Genomic DNA, 23,334 nt, shown 5'->3' on the forward strand with positions numbered 1-23,334 from the left:
GAAGTTAAAGAGAGGATGGCTTCTACAAATGGATAATGATCCTAAACACACCTCGAAATCCACAGGGGATTACATCAAGAGGCATAAACTGAATGTTTTGCCATGGCCTTCACAATCTCCTGACCTCAACATAATTGAAAATCTATGGATAGACCTTAAAAGAGCAGTGCGTGACAGACAGCCCAGAAATCTCAAAGAACTGGAAGACTTTTGTAAGGAAGAATGGGCAAAGATACCTCAAACATGAATTGAAAGACTCTTGGCTGGCTACAAAAAGCGTTTACAAGCTGTGATACTTGCCAAAGGGGGCAGTACAAGATATTAACTCTGCAGGGTGCCCAAACTTTTGCAGACGCCATTTTTTTGTTTTCTATTATTTTGAAAGTGTAAATGATGGAAATAAAATCTAACTTTTATTATAAGAATGTCTAATCTGTAATTTGATGCCTTTTGGAGATTTTTCCATTTTTCTTTGGCTTCTTTATGCACATAAATACAAATTTTTACCTGGGGTGCCCAAACTTTTGATCCCCACCGTAGATATGAGATAGATATGAGATAGATAGATTTGATGTAGATAGTAGAAACATATAAATGGATGAGATACATGGTCAGATTCTCCCCTCTTGTTTATATATAACAGGACGTGCTGCAGAATAGTGATATAGAGCTGGACTGGGTCTTCAAGCTTTCCTTTGCTCATGACATTGTCAGTGTGAGTATTATAAGGCACTACGCCAACATTATTCTGTATATACTGTATATATCTGCTTCCTGCAACCTCTGGCTCCCTGTGCATGCTGAGAGTTGTAGTCCCAGAAGAGCTGGGGAGCTATAGGGTCCAGGTAGAAGCTTTAAGGATTGACTTATTTAGATCTTTGCTGCACTGCATTGTGGGAGATGTGGTGAATATTCAATATACTACAGCCTGATAAAGAATACGCTCTCCCACAATGCAGTGTACCAGAGACACATACAGTCATGTATATATAAATCATTACAGCTGGTATGATCTATGCTCATTACAGGGCATGAAATTTCTGCACAGCAGCCCCCTGACCTCTCATGGCAACCTGAAGCCAACAAACTGCCTGGTGGATAGTCGGATGCAAGTGAAACTCTCCGGCTTCGCTTTATGGGAATTCAAACATGGAACCACCCATAGAGAGATCACCGCCAAGAATATCAACTACTCCGGTAAGTACATAGTGACCCCACCAGCAGAATAGTGAGTACAGCTCTGGGTTATAATACAGGATATAACTCAGGATCAGTACAGGATAAGTAATGTAATGTATGTACACAGTGACCTCACCAGCAGAATAGTGAGTACAGTTCTGGAGTATAATACAGGATATAACTCAGGATCAGTACAGGATAAGTAATGTAATGTATGTACACAGTGACCTCACCAGCAGAATAGTGAGTACAGCTCTGGAGTATAATACAGGATATAACTCAGGATCAGTACAGGATAAGTAATGTAATGTATGTACATAGTGACTCCACCAGCAGAATAGTGAGTACAGCTCTGGAGTATAATACAGGATATAACTCAGGATCAGTACAGGATAAGTAATGTAATGTATGTACACAGTAGTGTTGCTCGCGAATATTCGCAATACGAATTTTATTCGTGAATATCGCATATTCGCGAATTCGCGAATATTCGCGAATATAGCACTATATATTCGTAATTACGAATATTCGTTTTTTTTTTTTTTTGTTTTTTTTTTACACAATACACATCACAGTGATTATCCCTTTCTGCTTCCAGCTTGTGTGGTGTAAAGAAGGCTCGAATACTACTGTGTGAGACCAGCGTGCGAATTTTCGCATATGCGAAAATTTGCATATGCTAATGTTCGCATATGTGAATTTTCACTTATGTTAATTTTTGCATATGCTAATTTTCGCATACGCGAATTTACACGTATGCGAATTTTCGCATATGCAAAAATAAAACGAGAATCTTAAGAATATGCGAATATTCGCAAATATATGACGAATATTCGTCCATATATTCACGAATATTCGCAAATTCGAATATGGCCTATGCCGCTCTACACTAGTACACAGTAACCTCACCAGCAGAATAGTGAGTACAGTTCTGGAGTATAATACAGGATATAACTCAGGATCAGTACAGGATAAGTAATGTAATGTATGTACACAGTGACCTCACCAGCAGAATAGTGAGTACAGCTCTGGAGTATAATACAGGATATAACTCAGGATCAGTACAGGATAAGTAATGTAATGTATATACACAGTGACCTCACCAGCAGAATAGTGAGTACAGCTCCGGAGTATAATACAGGATATAACTCAGGATCAGTACAGGATAAGTAATGTAATGTATCTACACAGTGACCTCACCAGCAGAATAGTGAGTACAGCTCTGGAGAATAATACATGATATAACTCAGGATCAGTACAGGATAAGTAATGTAATGTATGTACACAGTGATCTCACCAGCAGAATAGTGAGTACAGCTCTGGAGTATAATACAGGATATAACTCAGGATCAGTACAGGATAAGTAATATAATGTATGTACACAGTGACCTCACCAGCAGAATAGTGAGTACAGCTCTGGAGTATAATACAGGATATAACTCAGTATCAGTACAGGATAAGTAATGTAATGTATGTACACAGTGACCCCACCAGCAGAATAGTGAGTACAGCTCTGAAGTATAATACAGGATATAAATCAGGATCAGTACAGGATAAGTAATGTAATGTATGTACACAGTGACCCCACCAGCAGAATAGTGAGTACAGCTCTGGAGTATAATACAGGATATAACTCAGGATCAGTATAGGATAAGTAATGTAATGTATGCACACAGTGACCTCACCAGCAGAATAGTGAGTACAGCTATGGAGTATAATACAGGATATAACTCAGGATCAGTACAGGATAAGTAATGTAATGTATGTACACAGTGACTCCACCAGCAGAATAGTGAGTACAGCTCTGGAGTATAATACAGGATATAACTCAGGATAAGTACAGGATCAGTACACAGTGACCCCACCATGTGACACTCTCCATATATATGTAATGATGTATATGTCCCAAATAGAACTTTACTGGACGGCTCCTGAGCTCCTGCGGATGGAACGGTTCCTGTTCCGGGGCACCCAGAAGGGAGACGTGTACAGTTTCGCCATCATTATGAGGGAGCTGATACACAACCATGAGGACGGACCCTACCAGGAGTTATACATGCAGCCACACGGTAAAATACTTCTCACTGGTGGGACCTAAAGGAAATATTGGCCATCCACGTGATCAATTGTAGGAAACTATAACATTTTATTTCAATCAAATTGGAAATAATGACGAATATTTTCCGACGATTGCAGAAATTATCGGCAGAATAAAAAACCCCGATGCCGTCGTCCCTCTGAGACCGACCCTCTCTGTGGACAAATGTAACGAGCGGATCATCATCATGCTGAAAATGTGCTGGGACGAAAACCCAGATCGCCGCCCGTCCTTCGCCTCTATAAGGAGAAGCCTGAGAGGAGCCAGCCCTGAGGGGTGAGCACAGGAGCTTACAATCTAAGGCTATGTTTACTTGCTATGGCGCAATTTCCCTTGCTGTATTCTGCCGGAATTTACTGCACATTAGGTTCAATGGGATCCTACTGCAGAAACTCCACATTCCGCAAAAATCTAAGAATTTTAAACTTAGCTGACCACTAGATGGCAGTATTATAATGGGTTTTCACATTTTCATTTATTATTGGTGTGCTCCGAACCTGCGCCAAAGTTTAGCTGTGTTTAGATATTTAGATATGAGATAGATATGAGATAGATAGGTATGAGATAGATAGATATGAGAGAGATAGATAGGTATGAGATAGATAGATATGAGAGAGAGAGATATGAGATAGATAGATATGAGATAGATAGATAGATATGAGAGAGATAGATATGAGAGAGATAGATATGAGAGAGATAGATAGATATGAGATAGATAGATATGAGAGAGATAAATATGAGAGAGAGATAGATATGAGATAGATAGATATGAGATAGATAGATATGAGATAGATAGATATGATATAGATAGATATGAGATAGATAGATATGAGATAGATAGATTGATATGAGATAGATAGATAGATAGATAGATAGATAGATATGAGATAGATAGATATGAGAGAGATAGATAGATAGATAGATATGAGATAGATAGATATGAGATAGATAGATAGATAGATAGATAATAGATAGATATGAGATAGATAGATAGATAGATATGATATAGATAGATTGATATGAGATAGATTAGATAGATAGATAGATAGATATGAGATAGATAGATAGATTAATAGATAGATAGATATGAGATAGATAGATAGATATGAGATAGATAGATAGATAGATATGAGATAGATAGATATGAGATAGATAGATATGAGATAGATAGATAGATATGAGATAGATAGATAGATATGAGATAGATTGATATGAGATAGATAGATAGACAGATAGATATGAGATAGATAGATAGATAGATAGATGATATGAGATACATAGATAGATATGAGATATATGAGATAGATAGATAGATATGAGATAGATAAATATGAGATAGATAGATAGATATGAGATAGATAGATATGATATATATATGAGATAGATAGATAGATAGATATGAGATATATATGAGATAGATAGATAGATATGAGATAGATAAATATGAGATAGATAGATATGAGATACATAGATAGATATGAGATATATATGAGATAGATAGATAGATATGAGATAGATAGATACGAGATAGATAGATATGAGATAGATAGATATGAGATACATAGATAGATATGAGATAGATAGATAGATATGAGATACATAGATAGATATGAGATATATATGAGATAGATAGATATGAGAGAGATAGGACATAGATAGATAGAATCTCAGCAGAATTCTGTGTTTAGAAAACACAGAATACCGCAGCAATTTTGGCAGAACTCCAGTGGAATTTCGCAATTTAGTTTTGTTAAACTGAATTTTTCCGGAATCACGCAATCTCCGCAGTGTGAATATAGCCTAATAGAGCCAATGTCTTGCATTGTTGCTATGTAGAGCATGCTGTACTGTAGTGTTTTCCACCCAGCGGCTCTAAAACTGTTGCAAAACTACAACTCCCATCATGCCCTCCCTAGCGAGTTACAGCTGATGTGAATGTGATGTCCCATAGAAACCCATTGCCTAAAGAGTGCAGAATTGTGAGCGCAGCTCCGGGTGTGACCGCAATTGAAACCATGATAAAATAGAAAAAGTAAGCGATTTAATATTATTATAATATTCTTAATTGTGTTTGTGATTTCGATGTGTCCAGCCATGTCAGCATCTTGGACAACATGGTCAATAAGCTGGAGAAATACGCCAATCACTTGGAGGAGGTGGTGGAGGAGAGGACGGTGCAGCTGATGGCCGAGAAGAAGAAGACCGAGAAGCTGCTGTCCACCATGTTACCAAGGTCAGCTGGACATTCAAGGGTTAACTTAATTGTTAAAAAGAAAGAAGGAAATAGATCAGCAGCTATTCAAGCTACTGACCACTAGATGGCAGTATTATAATGGGTTCCCAGATTTTCACTCTATTTATTATTGGTGTGCTCCGAATGTGCGCCAAAGTTTAGCTGTGTTTGAATAGATAGATATGAGATAGATATATAGATATGATAGATAGATATGAGATAGATAGATATATAGATATGATAGATAGCTATGAGATAGATATATAGATATGATAGATAGCTATGAGATAGATATATAGATATGATAGATATGAGATAGATATATAGATATGATAGATAGATATGAGATATATAGATATGATAGATAGACATGAGATAGATAGATATGAGATAGATATATAGATATGATAGATAGATATGAGATAGAGATATAGATATGATAGATAGATAGATAGATATGAGATAGATAGATAGATAGATAGATAGATATGAGATAGATATGAGATAGATATATAGATATGATAGATAGATATGAGATAGATATATAGATATGATAGATAGATATGAGATAGATAGATATGAGATAGATATATAGATATGCTAGATAGATATGAGATAGAGATATAGATATGATAGATAGATAGATATGAGATAGATAGATATGAGATAGATATATAGATATGATAGATAGATATGAGATAGATATATAGATATGATAGATAGATATGAGATAGAGATATAGATATGATAGATAGATATGAGATATATAGATAGATATGAGATAGATAGATAGATAGATAGATATGAGATAGATAGATAGATATTAGATAGATATGATAGATAGATAGATAGATATGAGATAGATAGATATGAGATAGATAGATGATAGATATGAGATAGATAGATATGAGATAGATAGATAGATAGATAGATATACAGCAACAGAAGAATGCAGCAGCACACTGCCAGCACAAGGATATTTATGAAACATGAATATGCAGATAAAACATGGAGAGCTATACAGCTATGGTGTAATAGATGCAAATGTGAAACTATGAAATAGTGAGGCACTTAGCTCGCAAATTTGTCTCCGCCGGCGGTCAAATAGCTTGGACCGTCCCACCGCGATAAGGTGGCCTCATTGGGACGGACCCTGCGCTGTGAATATGCCTCTGTGAGAACAGTTGCCACAGAGGCATATTCACAGTGTAGGGTCCGACCCAAGGAGGCCACCTTATCGCGGTGGGACGGTCCAAGCTATTTGACCGCCGGCGGAGACAAATTTGCGAGCTAAGTGCCTCACTATCTCATAGTTTCACATTTGCATCTATTACACCATAGCTGTATAGTCTCCATGTTTTATCTGCATGTTCATGTTTCACCTATATCCTTGTGCTGGCAGTGTGCTGCTGTATTCTTCTGTTGCTGTATATCTAGCCTAGTAGCGTGCACCTGTAGGCCAGGTCCATATAATAGTTTGGTATCAACTAAAGTGCTGGCTGACTTATTCTTTGTCTAGATAGATAGATAGATATGAGATAGATAGATAGATAGATATGAGATAGATATGAGATAGATAGATAGATATGAGATAGATAGATAGATAGATATGAGATAGATAGATAGATATGAGATAGATAGATATGAGATAGATAGATGGATATGAGATAGATAGATATGAGATAGATAGATAGATATGAGATAGATATGAGATAGATAGATAGATATGAGATAGATAGATAGATAGATATGAGATAGATAGATAGATATGAGATAGATAGATATGAGATAGATAGATGGATATGAGATAGATAGATATGAGATAGATAGATAGATATGAGATAGATAGATTTGTGTTTCCGACAAATCCTTCATTGTCTGCTTATTTTATGAAATGTTGGTGCGTTTTTCAAATTTATTTTTCACAATCTGAGTCATTTATAAAAATTTTCAACCTGTTTTTGGCGTCTTTTTTGTCTGTGATTTTTCCCTTCCAACAAACAGCAACAACTTTAGCGCATTTTGGCGCATTTTTCATTACAAGGGGAACCCAATTTATGTACTTGAGGGAAAAGTGAATAAATATTTACTATAAAAAGGGTAGGGGGTGGGGCATAGTACATAAGGTACACTATATGGTCATGTTTTTCAAAGGATGGGGACAACATGTCTGATCGTGGGGGTCTGGCTGCTGGGGACCCCCATGATCTCAGTGCTGAATGACTGATGAACACAGCCGCCATGCCTCCTCCATTCTTGTCTATGGGAGGAGCCATGATGGTTGTGTTCTTGCTGTCATGCCCCCTCCCGTAGACATGAACGCTGTGAGCGAGATGTGACCTCATGATCACTTCTGTAACCGTAAAGCGCCGGCCCCGAGATCGCTGGAGTTCACTGTGGCCGGACCCCCGTAATCAGACATGTTATCCCCTATTCTTTGGATATGACCGAGCAGTTTTCTTCATTTTTTTTTTTTTATAACTTTTTGATTTTTCCATAGACATATGAGGACATGTTTATGTTACACTTTTTAACTGCACTATTGTGGGGTCATGGAAAAAATATAAATAAATAAAAAAAATACACATATATACCTATAATTTTATTTTTTTATTTGCATTCTAAATTTACAGTAATTCTGGCAATTTAGTTTATTGTCATGAAATCTGATTAATAATGAGATAACGCCATATAGCGGATGATACCAGATAGGTGGAATTTATTATTTTTACTTCTATATATAAAAATCTCGACGTGTGTGTGAATGTTCCAGCATCACATCCAAACCGCTAAAGATATTAACATCAAACTTGGTCACATGTTACTTATACAGTACAGAACAAAAGTTTGGAACCTTCTCATTCAGAGTTTTCTTTATTTTCATGACTATGAATATTGTAGATTCGCACTGAAGGCATCAAAACTATGAATTATCACATGTGGAATTATATTCATAACAAAAAAGTGTGAAAATCTGTCATATTCCAGGTTCTTCCTTTTGCTTTGATTCCTGCTTTGCACACTCTTGGATTCTCTTGATGAGCTTCAGGAGGTAGTCACCTGAAATGGTCTTCCAACAGTCTTGAAGGAGTTCCCATGATGCTTAGCACTTGTTGCCCTTTTTGCCTTCACTCTGCGGTCCAGCTCATCCCAAACCATCTGGATTGGGTTCAGGTCCGGTGACTGTGGAGGCCAGGTCATCTGGTGCAGCACCCATCACTCTCCTTCTTGGTCACATAGTCCTTACACAGCCCGGAGGTGTTTGGGGTCATTGTCCTGTTGGCAAATAAATGATGGTCCAACTAAACGCAAACCGGATGGAATAGCAGCCGCTGCAAGATGCTGTGGTAGCCATGCTGGTTCAGTATGCCTTCAGAATAAATCCCCAACAGTGTCACCAGCAAAGCCCCCCCCCCCCCCACACCATCACACCTCCTCCCCCACACCAGCACACCTCCTCCCCCACACCATCACACCTCCTCCTCCACACCATCACACCTCCTCCCCCACACCATCACACCTCCTCCTCCACACCATCACACCTCCTCCCCCACACCAGCACACCTCCTCCCCCACACCATCACACCTCCTCCTCCACACCATCACACCTCCTCCCCCACACCAGCACATCTCTTCCTCCAAACCATCACACCTCCTCCTCCACACCAGCACACCTCCTCCTCCACACCATCACACCTCCTCCTCCACACCATCACACCTCCTCCCCCACACCATCACACCTCCTCCCCCACACCATCACACCTCCTCCTCCACACCATCACACCTCCTCCCCCACACCATCACACCTCCTCCTCCACACCATCACACCTCCTCCCCCACACCATCACACCTCCTCCTCCACACCATCACACCTCCTCCCCCACACCATCACACCTCCTCCTCCACACCATCACACCTCCTCCCCCACACCATCACACCTCCTCCTCCACACCATCACACCTCCTCCCCCACACCATCACACCTCCTCCTCCACACCATCACACCTCCTCCTCCACACCATCACACCTCCTCCTCCACACCATCACACCTCCTCCCCCACACCATCACACCTCCTCCCCCACACCATCACACCTCCTCCCCCACACCATCACACCTCCTCCCCCACACCATCACACCTCCTCCTCCACACCATCACACCTCCTCCCCCACACCATCACACCTCCTCCTCCACACCATCACACCTCCTCCTCCACACCATCACACCTCCTCCTCCACACCATCACACCTCCTCCTCCACACCATCACACCTCCTCCCCCACACCATCACACCTCCTCCCCCACACCATCACACCTCCTCACCCACACCATCACACCTCCTCCTCCACACCATCACACCTCCTCCTCCACACCAGCACACCTCCTCCTCCACACCAGCACACCTCCTCCCCCACACCATCACACCTCCTCCTCCACACCATCACACCTCCTCCCCCACACCAGCACACCTCCTCCTCCACACCAGCACACCTCCTCCTCCACAACAGCACACCTCCTCCCCCACACCATCACACCTCCTCCCCCACACCATCACACCTCCTCCCCCACACCAGCACACCTCCTCCTCCACACCAGCACACCTCCCCCCCACACCATCACACCTCCTCCACACCATCACACCTCCTCCTCCACACCATCACACCTCCTTCCCCCCCCCCCACACCATCACACCTCCTCCACACCATCACACCTCCTCCTCCACACCATCACACCTCCCCCCCACACCATCACACCTCCTCCCCCACACCATCACACCTCCTCCCCCACACCATCACACCTCCTCCTCCACACCAGCACACCTCCTCCTCCACACCATCACACCTCCTCCTCCACACCAGCACACCTCCTCCTCCACACCATTACACCTCCTCCTCCACACCAGCATACCTCCTCCTCCACACCACTACACCTCCTCCCCCACACCATCACATCTCCTACTCCACACCATCACACCTCCTCCTCCACACCAGGAGGACGGGATAGGAGGTCGGGATAGGAGGTCGGGATAGGAGGTCGAGATAGGAGGTCGGGATAGGAGGTCGAGATAGGAGGACGGGATAGGAGGTCGGGATAGGAGGTCGGGATAGGAGGTCAAGATAGGAGGTCGAGATAGGAGGACGAGATAGGAGGACGGGATAGGAGGACGGGATAGGAGGTCAGGATATGGGGTCGGGATATGGGGTTGGCATGTGACAACAATATATGAGGACGGGATATGAAGTCAAAAGCTTCCTCCTTTGTTGATTTTCCTCCCCAACAAGGATGAGAAAGGAAAAACCGGGCAACGCCAGGTACTCAGCTAGTTAATAATAAAAAGGGAAGATGTGTAATTTTTGGAGGAAAGAGAAGGTGATCTATTTTATTTTTGTATTTTATTTTTATATTATAGTTTTATATTTTTTTTATTTTAAAATATATTTAAAATATATTTTTTATTTTTATATTTTATTATTAATTTTTATAATGTATTTTGACTTACACTCTCCTGATCACTCATAACTACTTCTCCTCAACTTCTACTACTAATACTGTAGTGCAATGTATTGTCTGTATGCATAACACAGATGATTGCCCCTCCTTTTTTTTATTACTGACATAGCCCCCTTTTTGATTAGACTGATATAGCCCCCCTTTTTGTCTAGACTGACATAGCCCCCCTTTTAGATTAGACTGACATAGCCCTCCTTTTTGATTAGACTGATATAGCCCCCCCCCCTTTTTGATTAGACTGACATAGCCCCCCCTTTTTGATTAGACTGATATAGCCCCCCTTTTAGATTAGACTGACATAGTCCCCCCTTTTTGATTACACTGAAATAGTCCCCCTTTTAGATTAGACTGATATAGCCCCCCCTTTTAGATTAGACTGACATAGCCCCCCTTTTTGATTAGACTGATATAGCCCCCCTTTTTTACTAGACTGACATAGCCCCCCTTTTAGATTAGACAGACATAGCCCCCCCTTTAGATTAGACTGACATAGCCCCCCCTTTTAGATTAGACAGACATAGCCCCCCCTTTAGATTAGACTGACATAGCCCCCCTTTTAGATTAGACTGACATAGCCCCCCCTTTTAGATTAGACTGACATAGCCCCTCTTTTTTTTATTACGCTGACATAGCCCCCCCTTTTTATTAGACTGACATAGCCCCCCCTTTTTTTATTAGACTGACGTAGCCCCCCCTTTTTTTATTAGACTGACATAGCCCCCCCTTTTTTTATTAGACTGACATAGCCCCCCCTTTTTAGATTAGACTGACATAGCCCCCCTTTTTTTTATTTCGCTGACATAGCCCCCCCTTTTTATTAGACTGACATAGCCCCCCCTTTTTATTAGACTGACATAGCCCCCCCTTTTAGATTAGACTGACATAGCCCCCCCTTTTTGACTAGACTGACATAGCCCCCTTTTTAAATTAGATTGACATAGCCCCCCTTTTAGATTAGACTGACATAGCCCCCCTTTTAGATTAGACTGACATAGCCCCCCTTTTAGATTAGACTGACATAGCCCCCCTTTTAGATTAGACTGACATAGCCCCCCCTTTTAGATTAGACTGACATAGCCCCTCTTTTTTTTATTACGCTGACATAGCCCCCCCTTTTTATTAGACTGACATAGCCCCCCCTTTTTTATTAGACTGACATAGCCCCCCCTTTTTTTATTAGACTGACGTAGTCCCCCTTTTTAGATTAGACTGACATAGCCCCCCCTTTTTTATTAGACTGACATAGCCCCCCTTTTTTATTAAACTGACATAGCCCCCCTTTTTTATTAGACTGACATAGCCCCCCCTTTTATATTAGACTGACATAGCCCCCCTTTTTGTCTAAACTGACATAGCCCCCCTTTTTAGATTAGACTGACATAGCCCCCCTTTTAGATTAGACTGGCATAGCCCCCCCTTTTAGATTAGACTGACATAGCCCCCCCCTTTGAAATAGACTGACATAGCCCCCCCTTTTAGGTTAGACTGACATAGCCCCCCCTTTTTATTAGACTGACATAGCCCCCCCTTTTTATTAGACTGACATAGCCACCCCCCCCTTTTTTATTAGACTGACATAGCCACCCCCCCCCTTTTTATTAGACTGACATAGCCCCCCCTTTTTATTAGACTGACATAGCCCCCCCTTTTTATTACTGACATAGCCCCCCTTTTAGATTAGACTGACCTAGCCCCCCTTTTTATTAGACTGACATAGTCCCCCCCTTTTTAATTAGACTGACATAGCCCCCCCTTTTTGATTAGACTGACATAGCCCCCCCTTTTGGATTAGACTGACATAGCCCCCCCTTTTGGATTAGACTGACATAGCCCCCCCTTTTGGATTAGACTGACATAGCCCCCCCTTTTGGATTAGACTGACATTGCCCCCCCTTTTGGATTAGACTGACATAGCCCCCCCCCCCTTTTAGATTAGACTGACATAGCCCCCCCTTTTGGATTAGACTGACATAGCCCCCCTTTTTATTAGACTGACATAGCCCCCCCTTTTGGATTAGACTGACATAGCCCCCCCTTTTGGATTAGACTGACATAGCCCCCCTTTTTATTAGACTGACATAGCCCCCCCTTTCATCCTTTGTTCCTCAGTAATGATGGGTTGGGCTTTCTTCTGGTTTACATGGGATGTTTTTTCTTTCTGTAGTTTGGTTGCAGAGCAGCTCATGGCCGGTAAATCGGTGGAGCCGGAAAACTTCAGCTCGGTGACCATCTTCTTCTCGGACATTGTGGGGTTCACCACCCTCTGCTCCTCCAGCTCGCCCCTCCAGGTTGTGGGTTTACTCAATGACCTGTACAGCTTGTTTGATGAGATTATCAAGACGTACGATGTGTATAAGGTAGGATGGGGGGAGGGGCCGGGTCAGTGTATCTTTATGTATTATGTCGGTTTTTATAATGTATATTATGTGTATATTACTTTATATTGTACATATGCAACATCCTCCAGTACATTACTACAGTAACGGTCTAATAATCCGGCATCACTGCTCCTGCAAAACACTGGAATAGATACAAGACTGATACAATGTAACAAACTATGAGGACAGGAAAAAGATTTGTGTGGACGATGGGGGGAGATTTATCAAAACCCGTCTAGAGGAAAAGTTGCCCAGATGCCCATAGAACCAATCAGATCGCTTTTTCCATTTTGAAGAGGCCTTGTTAAAAATGAAAGAAGCGAGCTGATTGGTTGCTATGGGCAACTTGGCAACTTTTCCTCCAGACGGGTTTTGATAAATCTCCCCCGATGTGTTTTAGATCGATCTCCCTGTGGATATACTCCATATAACATTATACTTGGGGGCCATACATTGCTCTACTTCCACGGATAAATTAAGTCCACATCAATTAACCCAGTGGTCTCAAAGTGTGGCCCTCCAGATGTTGCAAAACTTCAACTCCCAACATGCTTAGACAGTGAAAAGCCTGTCTGCCTTCTCCAGAGGATCCACATTGTCCCTGAATGGTAAATCAATGCTTCCCTCTCATCTTATCCCTTTGTGCAGTGGTCTCAAACTGTGGCCCTCCAGATGTAGCAAAACTTCAACTCCCAGCATGCTTGGACAGTGAAAAGCCTGTCTGCCTTCTCCAGAGGATCCACATTGTCCCTGAATGGTAAATCAAGGCTTCCTGCTCATCTTATCCCTTTGTGCAGTGGTCTCAAACTGTGGCCCTCCAGATGTTGCAAAACTTCAACTCCCAGCATGCCCGGACAGCCGTTGGCTGTCCGGGCATGCTGGGAGTTGAAGTTTTGCAACATCTGGAGGGCCACAGTTTGAGACCGCTGTATTAACCCCATCATCTACTCCGACCAAATAATCACCTCAGCGATGCTCATATATTAACCACAACTCCAGTAGTGCACTAATGCAGAGGGAGGTTAGTCAGAGCATGTTAGGAGTTGTAGTTTCCTAGTCAGTCACGGGTTGGAGACGATGATACAGTCAATGTAATGTTTGCAGGTGGAAACCATTGGAGATGCTTACATGGTCGCCAGTGGTCTCCCCATCCGCAATGGGCTTAGGCATGTAGAAGAAATCGCCACCATGTCCCTGCACTTCTTAAGCGCCATGCTGAGCTTCAGAATCCAACATAAGCCAGAAGAGAAGCTGAAGCTGCGGATTGGCCTGAACACTGGTATGTAAAGGTTATCTGCATCATCTCTGCATGGGGTCACTGTGTACATACATTACTTATCCTGTACTGATCCTGAGTTATATGCTGTATTATACCCCAGAGCTGTACTCACTATTCTGCTGGTGAGGTCACTGTGTACATACATTACTTATCCTGTACTGATCCTGAGTTATATCCTGTATTATACCCCAGAGCTGTACTCACTATTCTGCTGGTGAGGTCACTGTGTACATACATTACTTATCCTGTACTGATCCTGAGTTATATGCTGTATTATACCCCAGAGCTGTACTCACTATTCTGCTGGTGAGGTCACTGTGTACATACATTACATTACTTATCCTGTACTGATCCTGAGTTATATGCTGTATTATACCCCAGAGCTGTACTCACTATTCTGCTGGTGAGGTCACTGTGTACATACATTACATTACTTATCCTGTACTGATCCTGAATTATATCCTGTATTATACTCCAGAGCTGTACTCACTATTCTGCTGGTGAGGTCTCTGTGTACATACATTACATTACTTATCCTGTACTGATCCTGAGTTATATCCTGTAAATCTTTTTTATTAGAAAAATGTAAATCATAACAAACACAAAACCAGCACAACTTTGCCATAACTGAAAACAACAACATAAAATAACATAAACCCAAACTTTACATTTCAAATAAAAGAACATAAATCCTGCCTAACCGGCCAGCCCAGTTTTCCCTAGAAAATACTAGAGACGCACCTTACATAACCAAATATCTAACAACACTCACATACATACTCAACTTGCAGTACCAAAAAAGAAACATAAAAATAGCACAATTTAGCTGTAACTCAAAAACACCCAAACTTGGGAAAACACACACAACAAGGACTCCCACTACACCCCATTAATTTAATATATATATGTATATATACACATACTTTATTATTTTTTTTTTCCTAATTGTTAAGAAAGAAAATTTAATCTATAACTCAAAAACACCCAAACTTGGGGAAAAGAAGAACTAGACCAAAGAAAAACGAAATCCACTACGGGATACAAAAATACCAAAGAAAAATTACTACAAAAATAACAACTGGTTCGACTGCCATAATATAAGATAAAAAAAAATTATAACATATTATACATATAGACTATATACACTATATACACCTAAATATACAGAAAACACACCTACAAATACAATAAAACAACCTACACTAAACTGTCCCGTCACCCACACCACCCGACCTCCTGTACATGGTTCAGAGTCCATACAGTTCATAGTCCTCAATGTCCAGTCCATAACTGACCCATGCCAGGTCCACCAAAAGAAACAACCACCACCACCCACAAATACACCCTCCCAACCTAGAACTCCTCCCAACCAACTTTATCATCATTATCAGCATTACAATATACATAAACAAACAATACAACCCACTTTAGGCCCAAGTTCGGTGCCTGTAAGCCCTTCATAACCTTAACATCTGAAAACAAAACAAAAAGCTATGGTGCACATGCATTAGCCCACCACCAGGAAGAAGGATGGCAATCCTGATACATACAAAATTTATATTCTTTCCCTAACTGCACCCTACCTCTCTCCCTACCATTATCCCTAAAAATAAACTGACCCTACTATCACCCTAACCCTGTCCCTACATCACTGTCCCTAACCAAATCAAGGGTACTCTACCCAAAAGGTCTAGTACCTAGGGCACATCAAAAGAAAACCCTCTCCATAGGAGAGAAGCCCTACTGGTACCAAGACTGCCATACTCCAAAGACCTGATCTTCCCGAGGTCACCAGTGATGTTCCTACAGACCTCCACCTCGGAGAGGACTTTCCGCTGTGTAGATACTAAACACCGTGCATTCCACGTGTAGTATCTAACCACTAAGCTGACTAAGAATAAAGTGCCTCGATCACGGCCACCCAGGGTCCTGAATGCCCCATAAGCCCACTCCGGATAGGTAAGGCCGGCAAGTTGACTCCAGCCGATGGAAGCGCCCACCCGGTTGTAAACCCCTATATTAAAAGGGACAATGAAGCAGGAAATGGTCCATGCTTTCCAGCATGTCCCCGCCCTCTTCTCGGGGACACCCCCGGTCATCAGATCTCCTACACTTCAAATTGTCCCTCACATATAGCTTCCCCTGAAAGCAGCGCCAGGCCAAGTCCCAAAACTTCTGGGGGATCCTTTTCATGTTTAAAAGATACAACCCCACCCTCAGATCCCGACCTGGGCAGTCCCTGAGCGCCAGAGGCTTCTGGAAGTGGGTCAACAGAACCTGTTTGTCAAGGAACTGCCTTGACTGGGTCCTGATCTCCCACACTCCCAGACCCCACCGACGTATCGCCTTCAGAGTCGGGGTAGCGTAAGCCGGAAGATATCCATGGGGCGTACGAAGGTCCTTCACTTGCCGCCTGTCTCCCATTCCTGGAAGAAAGGCCGAAACCATTCCCTGCAGAAGAGTACCCACGGAGGAGCCCTCTCTGACCAGAGGTTTGAGATGTTGGCTTTCAAGAAGGTGTTTGTTAAGAACACCACAGGGTTTACCATAGATAAACCCCCTAGTCTCCTTGTGCGGTACGTAACCTCTCTCTTGACTAGGTTCATCCTGTTCCCCCATAACAGTTGGAAAAACAGGCTGTAGATCCTAGTGTAGTAAGCCTCTGGCAAGATACATACGCTGCCCAGATAGATAAACAAGGGGAGCAGGTACGATTTGATCAGGTGTACCCTTTCCCTGAGGGTCATAGACCAACCCTTCCACTGGTTCACCCTCTGAGTGGCATCCTGGAGCTTACCATCCCAGTTTTTGGTGGGATAATCATCCTGGCCGAATGTATTGCCCAGAAGTTTTGCTGACTCTTGGGGCCCTGGAAGGGTGTTCGGGAGATCAAACGTGAGATCTCCCCCTCCCAGCCAGAGACTTTCACACTTATCCTGGTTGATCTTAGACCCGGATGCCTCCGAGTAGCGTTCCACCTCCGACATCACCACATCGACCTCCTCTCTCAAGGACACGAAAATGGTGACATCATCAGCGTACACCACCACTCTCTGGGCAACATCCAGCTCCGCCAGACTCACCCTGACTCCCGCCAACGGCCCACAATCTACCCTCCGGATGAAGGGATCAATTGCGAACACGTATAAAAGCGGGCTCAAAGGATAACCCTGACAGACTCCGGACCCCACCTCAAAAGAGCGGCCAGACCACCCGTTCACCAGCGGGAAACTCTCTGCCCCTGCATATAAGGTCTTAAGCCAATTAATAAAAGCACACGGTAAGCCATATCTCAGAAGGACGGACCAGAGGTACTCGTGGTTCACCCCATCAAATGCTTTTGCCTGATCCAGGGACAGCAAGTACCCCTTCCAGAGACCTGCACTACTCCGCTCCACTGCCTCCCGGACACCGAGAACAGCACTTAAGGTGCTTCGGCCCGGAACAGAGCAGTGCTGGGCCCCCGAAAGGAGCCTTGGTGCAAACTTCACCAGCCGATTAAACAGTATCTTGGCCAGAAGCTTCCTGTCCGTATTGAGAAGAGCTATGGGCCTCCAATTCTCAATACGGCTGGGATCTTTACCCTTTGACAGAACAATCAGGGCTGACCTCCTCATTGACTTCGGCAGAGTGCCCAAGGAGAGACACTCATTGAATACCTCAGTCAAGAGGGGAGCTAAAGACTCCTTAAAGGTCCTGTACCACTCGGATGTTAAGCCATCCGGACCTGGTGACTTCTTGGGGGCAAGCCCCTCAATCGCCAGTCTCACTTCCTCTTCCCTGATTTTTTCTGCCAAAACATCAAGAGAGGGGTCTACCCCTGGCTCAGGAATGGTTTCAGCCAGGAAAGCCGACATCCCGTCTCGATCTAGATCCTTCCTTCCCAAGAGATGCGAGTAGAAGGATCTGGACCGATTCAGAGATCCTGTACTATCAATCAGTCCTGAAATGACTTTACTACTCACTGACATCTTACAGTTTCTGTAAGGGTCGGGCAAACGGTACTTCACGAAATCCCTCTCAAAAACCAAAGATGCGTGCCTATCGTACTGACACCTCATCAGCAAGGATTTCACTCTGGAGATATCCTCTCGGCTACCTCCAGTCGAGATGAGAAGCTCGAGTTTCCTCCTCAGTCCCTGATACAGGCGATACCTGTTCAGGGACTTGAGGCTCGAGAGCTGGCGGAAGAACCCCGCAACCTGCTTCTTGAACATCTCCCACCACTCTGACTTACTACTACATAGGCCCAGTAAAGGTACCTGACTCTGAAGAAAATCCTCAAAGGACTGTCTTACCTCCGCTTCCTCCAGGAGGGACGAATTCAGCTTCCAATAACCTTTACCCATCCGAGGGGTCTCTGAAACATTCAGGGAAAACAAAATCATACAGTGATCGGAGAACTCCACCTCAACCACCGACACTGCGGAAGAGACAGCTTCCTCCTTCAAATAGAACCTGTCTATCCTAGACCTGCAGCTACCTCGATGATAGGTGGCCTGAGGGGCTCCGGATGTGGGCATCCTCTAGGCGAGCTTCCCTAACTATACTATTGAGAGCTATGCTATCATAAGCCAACCGATCATTGGAGCCTCTCCTATCTTGGGATCTCGTGACAGTATTGAAATCCCCTCCAAAGATCACCTGTCAGCTTGTAAAAAGAAAGGGCTTAATCCTCATAAAGAGATCTTTACGGTCCCACTTGGTTTGTGGGGCGTAGATGTTAATGAGCCGGAGCTCTTGCCCCTTCATGAGGACATCTAAGATCAGGCACCTCCCCATTTCTAACTCAATAACCCGTCTGCATTCAACAGGAGCAGTAAAAAGGACCGCCACCCCACTATACGGCTCAGCCGCAAGAGACCAGTGGGAGGGGCCGCGCCTCCACTCTCTTCTGGCTTTAACCAGAGAGGCTAGATCTGACAACCTGGTCTCCTGTAAAAGGAAAATGTCGGCTTCAACACGGCCGAGAAAATCAAAGGCTGCGAATCTAGCCGTATCAGACTTTATACTGGCACAGTTAATAGATGCCAGCGTCAATGGGGCAAGTGCCGCCATCATGGGTGATTGAGATAGACTGCCCTAACCCCCTCATTTTTGTTTCTTCTTTACCCCCTCATCCCCAGATGAGGAGGCTTCCTTCTCTTTGGACCGTTTTTTTGATTCTGACTGGTCCATTTTAGAATCCCCATCTCCGCCTGGCTCCGATTTGGCCCCATCCCCTGAGGAAATTGCCCCATCAGGACAGGGCCCAGTTCCCCCTGGAGGCTCCCCCACTTCAGGCACCCCATCCCTGACCCCCCCCTCCAAGGAGGGGGAGGAGATGTCTTCAAGGACAGAGTACCGGTTAGACAGATCAATCAGAGGGGGGGCAGGTAAGCTTCCGCTTGGGACCTGGTCCGCAGCACGGGGACTAGAGGGCTCTGACCTCTTCTTTCTCCCTTTACTGCCCTTCTTTTTTGGCCTCTCTTCACCCTCCTCATCCACACTTTCACAGTGGGAGGAATCGGAAAGATCGGCCTTGCTGCCCTCTTCTCTACAGATTCTCCTCATTTCCTCTTCCAGCACATTCTCCCCCAGGGTCTCAGCAGTTTCAGGACTAACCTCAGGAGCAGGGCCAGAAGCTACCCCTGCCACATGGGAACTCTCCAGTTCCCTGTTCCTTCTCCGATTAGCCTCCCGCCTCAGCTTGGCGGGACTTTTCCTCTTCACTGACCCTGTTGCACCTTCACCCGCACTCGTGCCCTCCCCAGCTGAGGCAACATTACTGCTCTCCCTAGCCAAGGTGACCGTCACACGGGCAAAGGCGCTAGGACAACGGCTGAAAGGGTGTCCTAAGACACCACACAGATGACACCTGATCTGCCTACAGGATGCAGCAAGATGACCTACCCCACCACACAGAGCACAGACCTGCACTGTACAGGCTGCGCTAAAGTGAGTGGGGCTGCCACACCTGTGACAGACCTTGGGCTGCCCCTGGTAGAAAACTTGGATTCTGTCTCTCCCAAGAAAAGCAGCTGATGGGATGTGGGCAACAGTGGTCCCTGAACGCTTCAGTTTGACGGAAAACGTCCAGGCCCCAGACCAGATCCCATGTTCGTCATAGTTCTTTTTTGGCATGTCCGTCACATCCCCATATCGGCTAAGCCAGGCCATAATGTCATAGCAAGATAGTGACTCGTTACGTGTCAAAACGGTCACTTTCTTGGCCAGATTCTGACGGGATATCGCCTTTACGGCAAAATCCCGCCAGCCGGGCTCGCTTTTCACCACCTCATAATTCGACCAGAAAAGTTCCAGACCCTCTGGCCGAACAAAGCTAATGTCAAACTCGGAAGTACCATAGGGGTGGATCAGGGCAAAGATGTCACTTGCCCTGAATTCCATCCGGAGGAGGAGCTCAACCACCTTACCCCGAGGCGGACACGCATCTTCGCCCCTCCACACTAAATGGACCACATTCCTATGGCCACTTTCCTGCCCGGATGTCGGGAGGGACCAGACCACCTCCCCGTTTTGTTCTCGGAAGGCGCCTAAGCCATGTCTTTCTATCCAAAAAAAAAAGGTCAACCTTACCCCTCCCCTCTACATGGATTGACCTGTCTCCCCTACGTAGAGCCTCCAGGAGGCGCTGTTGCAAGTGACCCCCAGAGCCAGACGGAGATGGGGATCCCCCTGATCCCCCGGCAGTGACGCTGGCATAGCTTCTGGGAGAAGCAGCCACTACCGGGGGGGCAGTCGAACCAGGAACTGACCCAGAGGCCAAACCTGGACCCTTATTCTTAACAGCCATAACACCTCTCTCTGTCATTCCACTACCACTCCTCACCTGTATTTCACTAGCACCCCTCTCCTGCACTCCACTTACACCCCTCTCTTGAACTCCACTTGCACCCCTCTCTTGAACTCCACTTACACCCCTCTCTTGCACTACACTTGCACCCCTCTCTTGCACTACACTTGCACCCCTCTCTTGCACACTACTTGCACCCCCCTCATCCACACTGCTACTACAACTCCTCCCATGCACACGACCATAACTCACATTCTGCACATTACCATTTTTATTCACATTTTTTCTTTCACTTTCACTCTTGCGTTCACTCTCCCTTGGTGTGTTACAGACTGGGCTGGCTGGGTCTTTTGCTTCATGTTTAAGGGTTGCCGGTTTCAGGATTGGTGCTGCATAGTTCTTTCTTCCTGTGTCTTGGGGTGCAGACACAGGCTCCGCCTCTGAAATGGGTGGCCACGCCCCCTCGCAAAAAGACTGTCCCTCCGGACTAACTCCCGCTACTGCTGATGTGCAGGGAACCTCCCCCTTTATAGCGGAGTGCCCCCTGGCGCCAGAACCAGTACCAACCACGCCACCTAGGGGACCGCCCCCGGAAGCAACAAGGTCCGGCGCCCGGACACTCCCCCCCCCTCACAGGAGAGTGCCCTACAGTGCCAGGACCTGTACCGCCCACTTCAACCAGGGGACCGCCCCCCGAACGGGTGAATCTGCCACCATTTTCCGGTCCCCCCTCACAGGAGGGTGCCCTTTTTTTCTATAGCACCCACGGCCATTTTGGGTGCACTACTGTATCCCCCATGCTGGCCCCGCTCCACTACAGAAACAGGGTCTGGCAGATTGGGGGACCCAGCACCCTGAACCGACTTTTCAGCCGACCCAGACTGCTGGAAGGGAGAAAAGACAAACTTAACTCCTTGTGTCTTCTTCCTCTTCTTGCCCTTTCCTTTCTTCTTCTTTCCCTTCTCCTCTGGGCCCAAATCATCCCCGAAGGAAAAGTTTTCCAGACGGATGGGGGACTCCTGCATAACAATTGCCCGCAGGAGACCCCCATCTGCCAAGCCGCTGCCATCACTGCAGTCACTGCCATCATCATCATCATCCTCACTGGAGGGAGGAAAGGCCACCTGAGCCGGGTTTACATAGTCCTCACTGAGGGTAAGTGGGGGGTCTGGGGTAACAGTGGTGGTGGTACACACAGGTCCAGTATCCATATCCCCCTCACTCACATCCCCCTCCTCACCTCCCTCCTCCTCCTCACTCTGGCAGTCATCTTGGTTACTCACTTGTCCTGAGACCTTCATGCTGGAGAAACGATCCTTGTTCACAAGTCTCTCGCTGAGTATACCACCTCCCTCCACAATGTCCGATCTCAGCCTCACAATCTCATCCACCTGTTTCTTCAGAGCTCTCACCTTGGTGGAAAATGCTGCCCTCTTGGTCTTTGCTGCATTGTTTGCTTGGTAACTTGCAAACTTCAGCTCCTCTCTGAGGCCTCTTAGTTGTTTGCCGAGCTGTTCATACTGAGCCATCTTGGCCTGGATTCTGGACCCAAAGCTGGCCAGGGATTCTCTGGGCCCCTTTACCCCCCATTGCTGGGGTTCTGAGGAAACAGATGCAGACTTTCCACTCCGCTGCCTGGATGAGCTTCTGCTGGAAGCTTTGCAGCTCCCAGCTGAGGTCGGGGGAGGGGGCCCCACATGGCTGTGGACCCTGGTGGATCTCCTCACCCCATCCTGACTACTGGCTGTTGCATGTTCCTTTGCACACCCCGCCAGCCGAGAACGGGGGGTGCAAGATGAAGCCCCAGCTTCCCGGGGCTCCATAGCAGGAAAACCTACCCAGGTGTCTGCCACACACCTGGGG

The 23,334-nt window shown here is 45.1% G+C and overlaps 1 protein-coding gene across 1 annotated transcript in view; it reads left to right on the forward strand.

Annotated features, from left to right (window-relative positions):
• The window catches only part of LOC130282293 (guanylate cyclase 2G-like), a gene marked incomplete at its 5' end in the record, with an annotated part of 60,785 nt that overhangs the window by 22,242 nt on the left and 15,209 nt on the right, over window positions 1-23,334 (forward strand). Inside the window, 7 exon segments of the mRNA XM_056530372.1 lie at window positions 644-715; window positions 1,029-1,197; window positions 3,093-3,248; window positions 3,376-3,553; window positions 5,370-5,510; window positions 13,183-13,375; window positions 14,501-14,675. Coding sequence (XP_056386347.1) covers window positions 644-715; window positions 1,029-1,197; window positions 3,093-3,248; window positions 3,376-3,553; window positions 5,370-5,510; window positions 13,183-13,375; window positions 14,501-14,675 — 1,084 coding nt within the window.

This window comes from Hyla sarda, chromosome 7, assembly GCF_029499605.1.
Source record: "Hyla sarda isolate aHylSar1 chromosome 7, aHylSar1.hap1, whole genome shotgun sequence".
Classification (NCBI taxonomy): Eukaryota; Metazoa; Chordata; class Amphibia; order Anura; family Hylidae; genus Hyla; species Hyla sarda.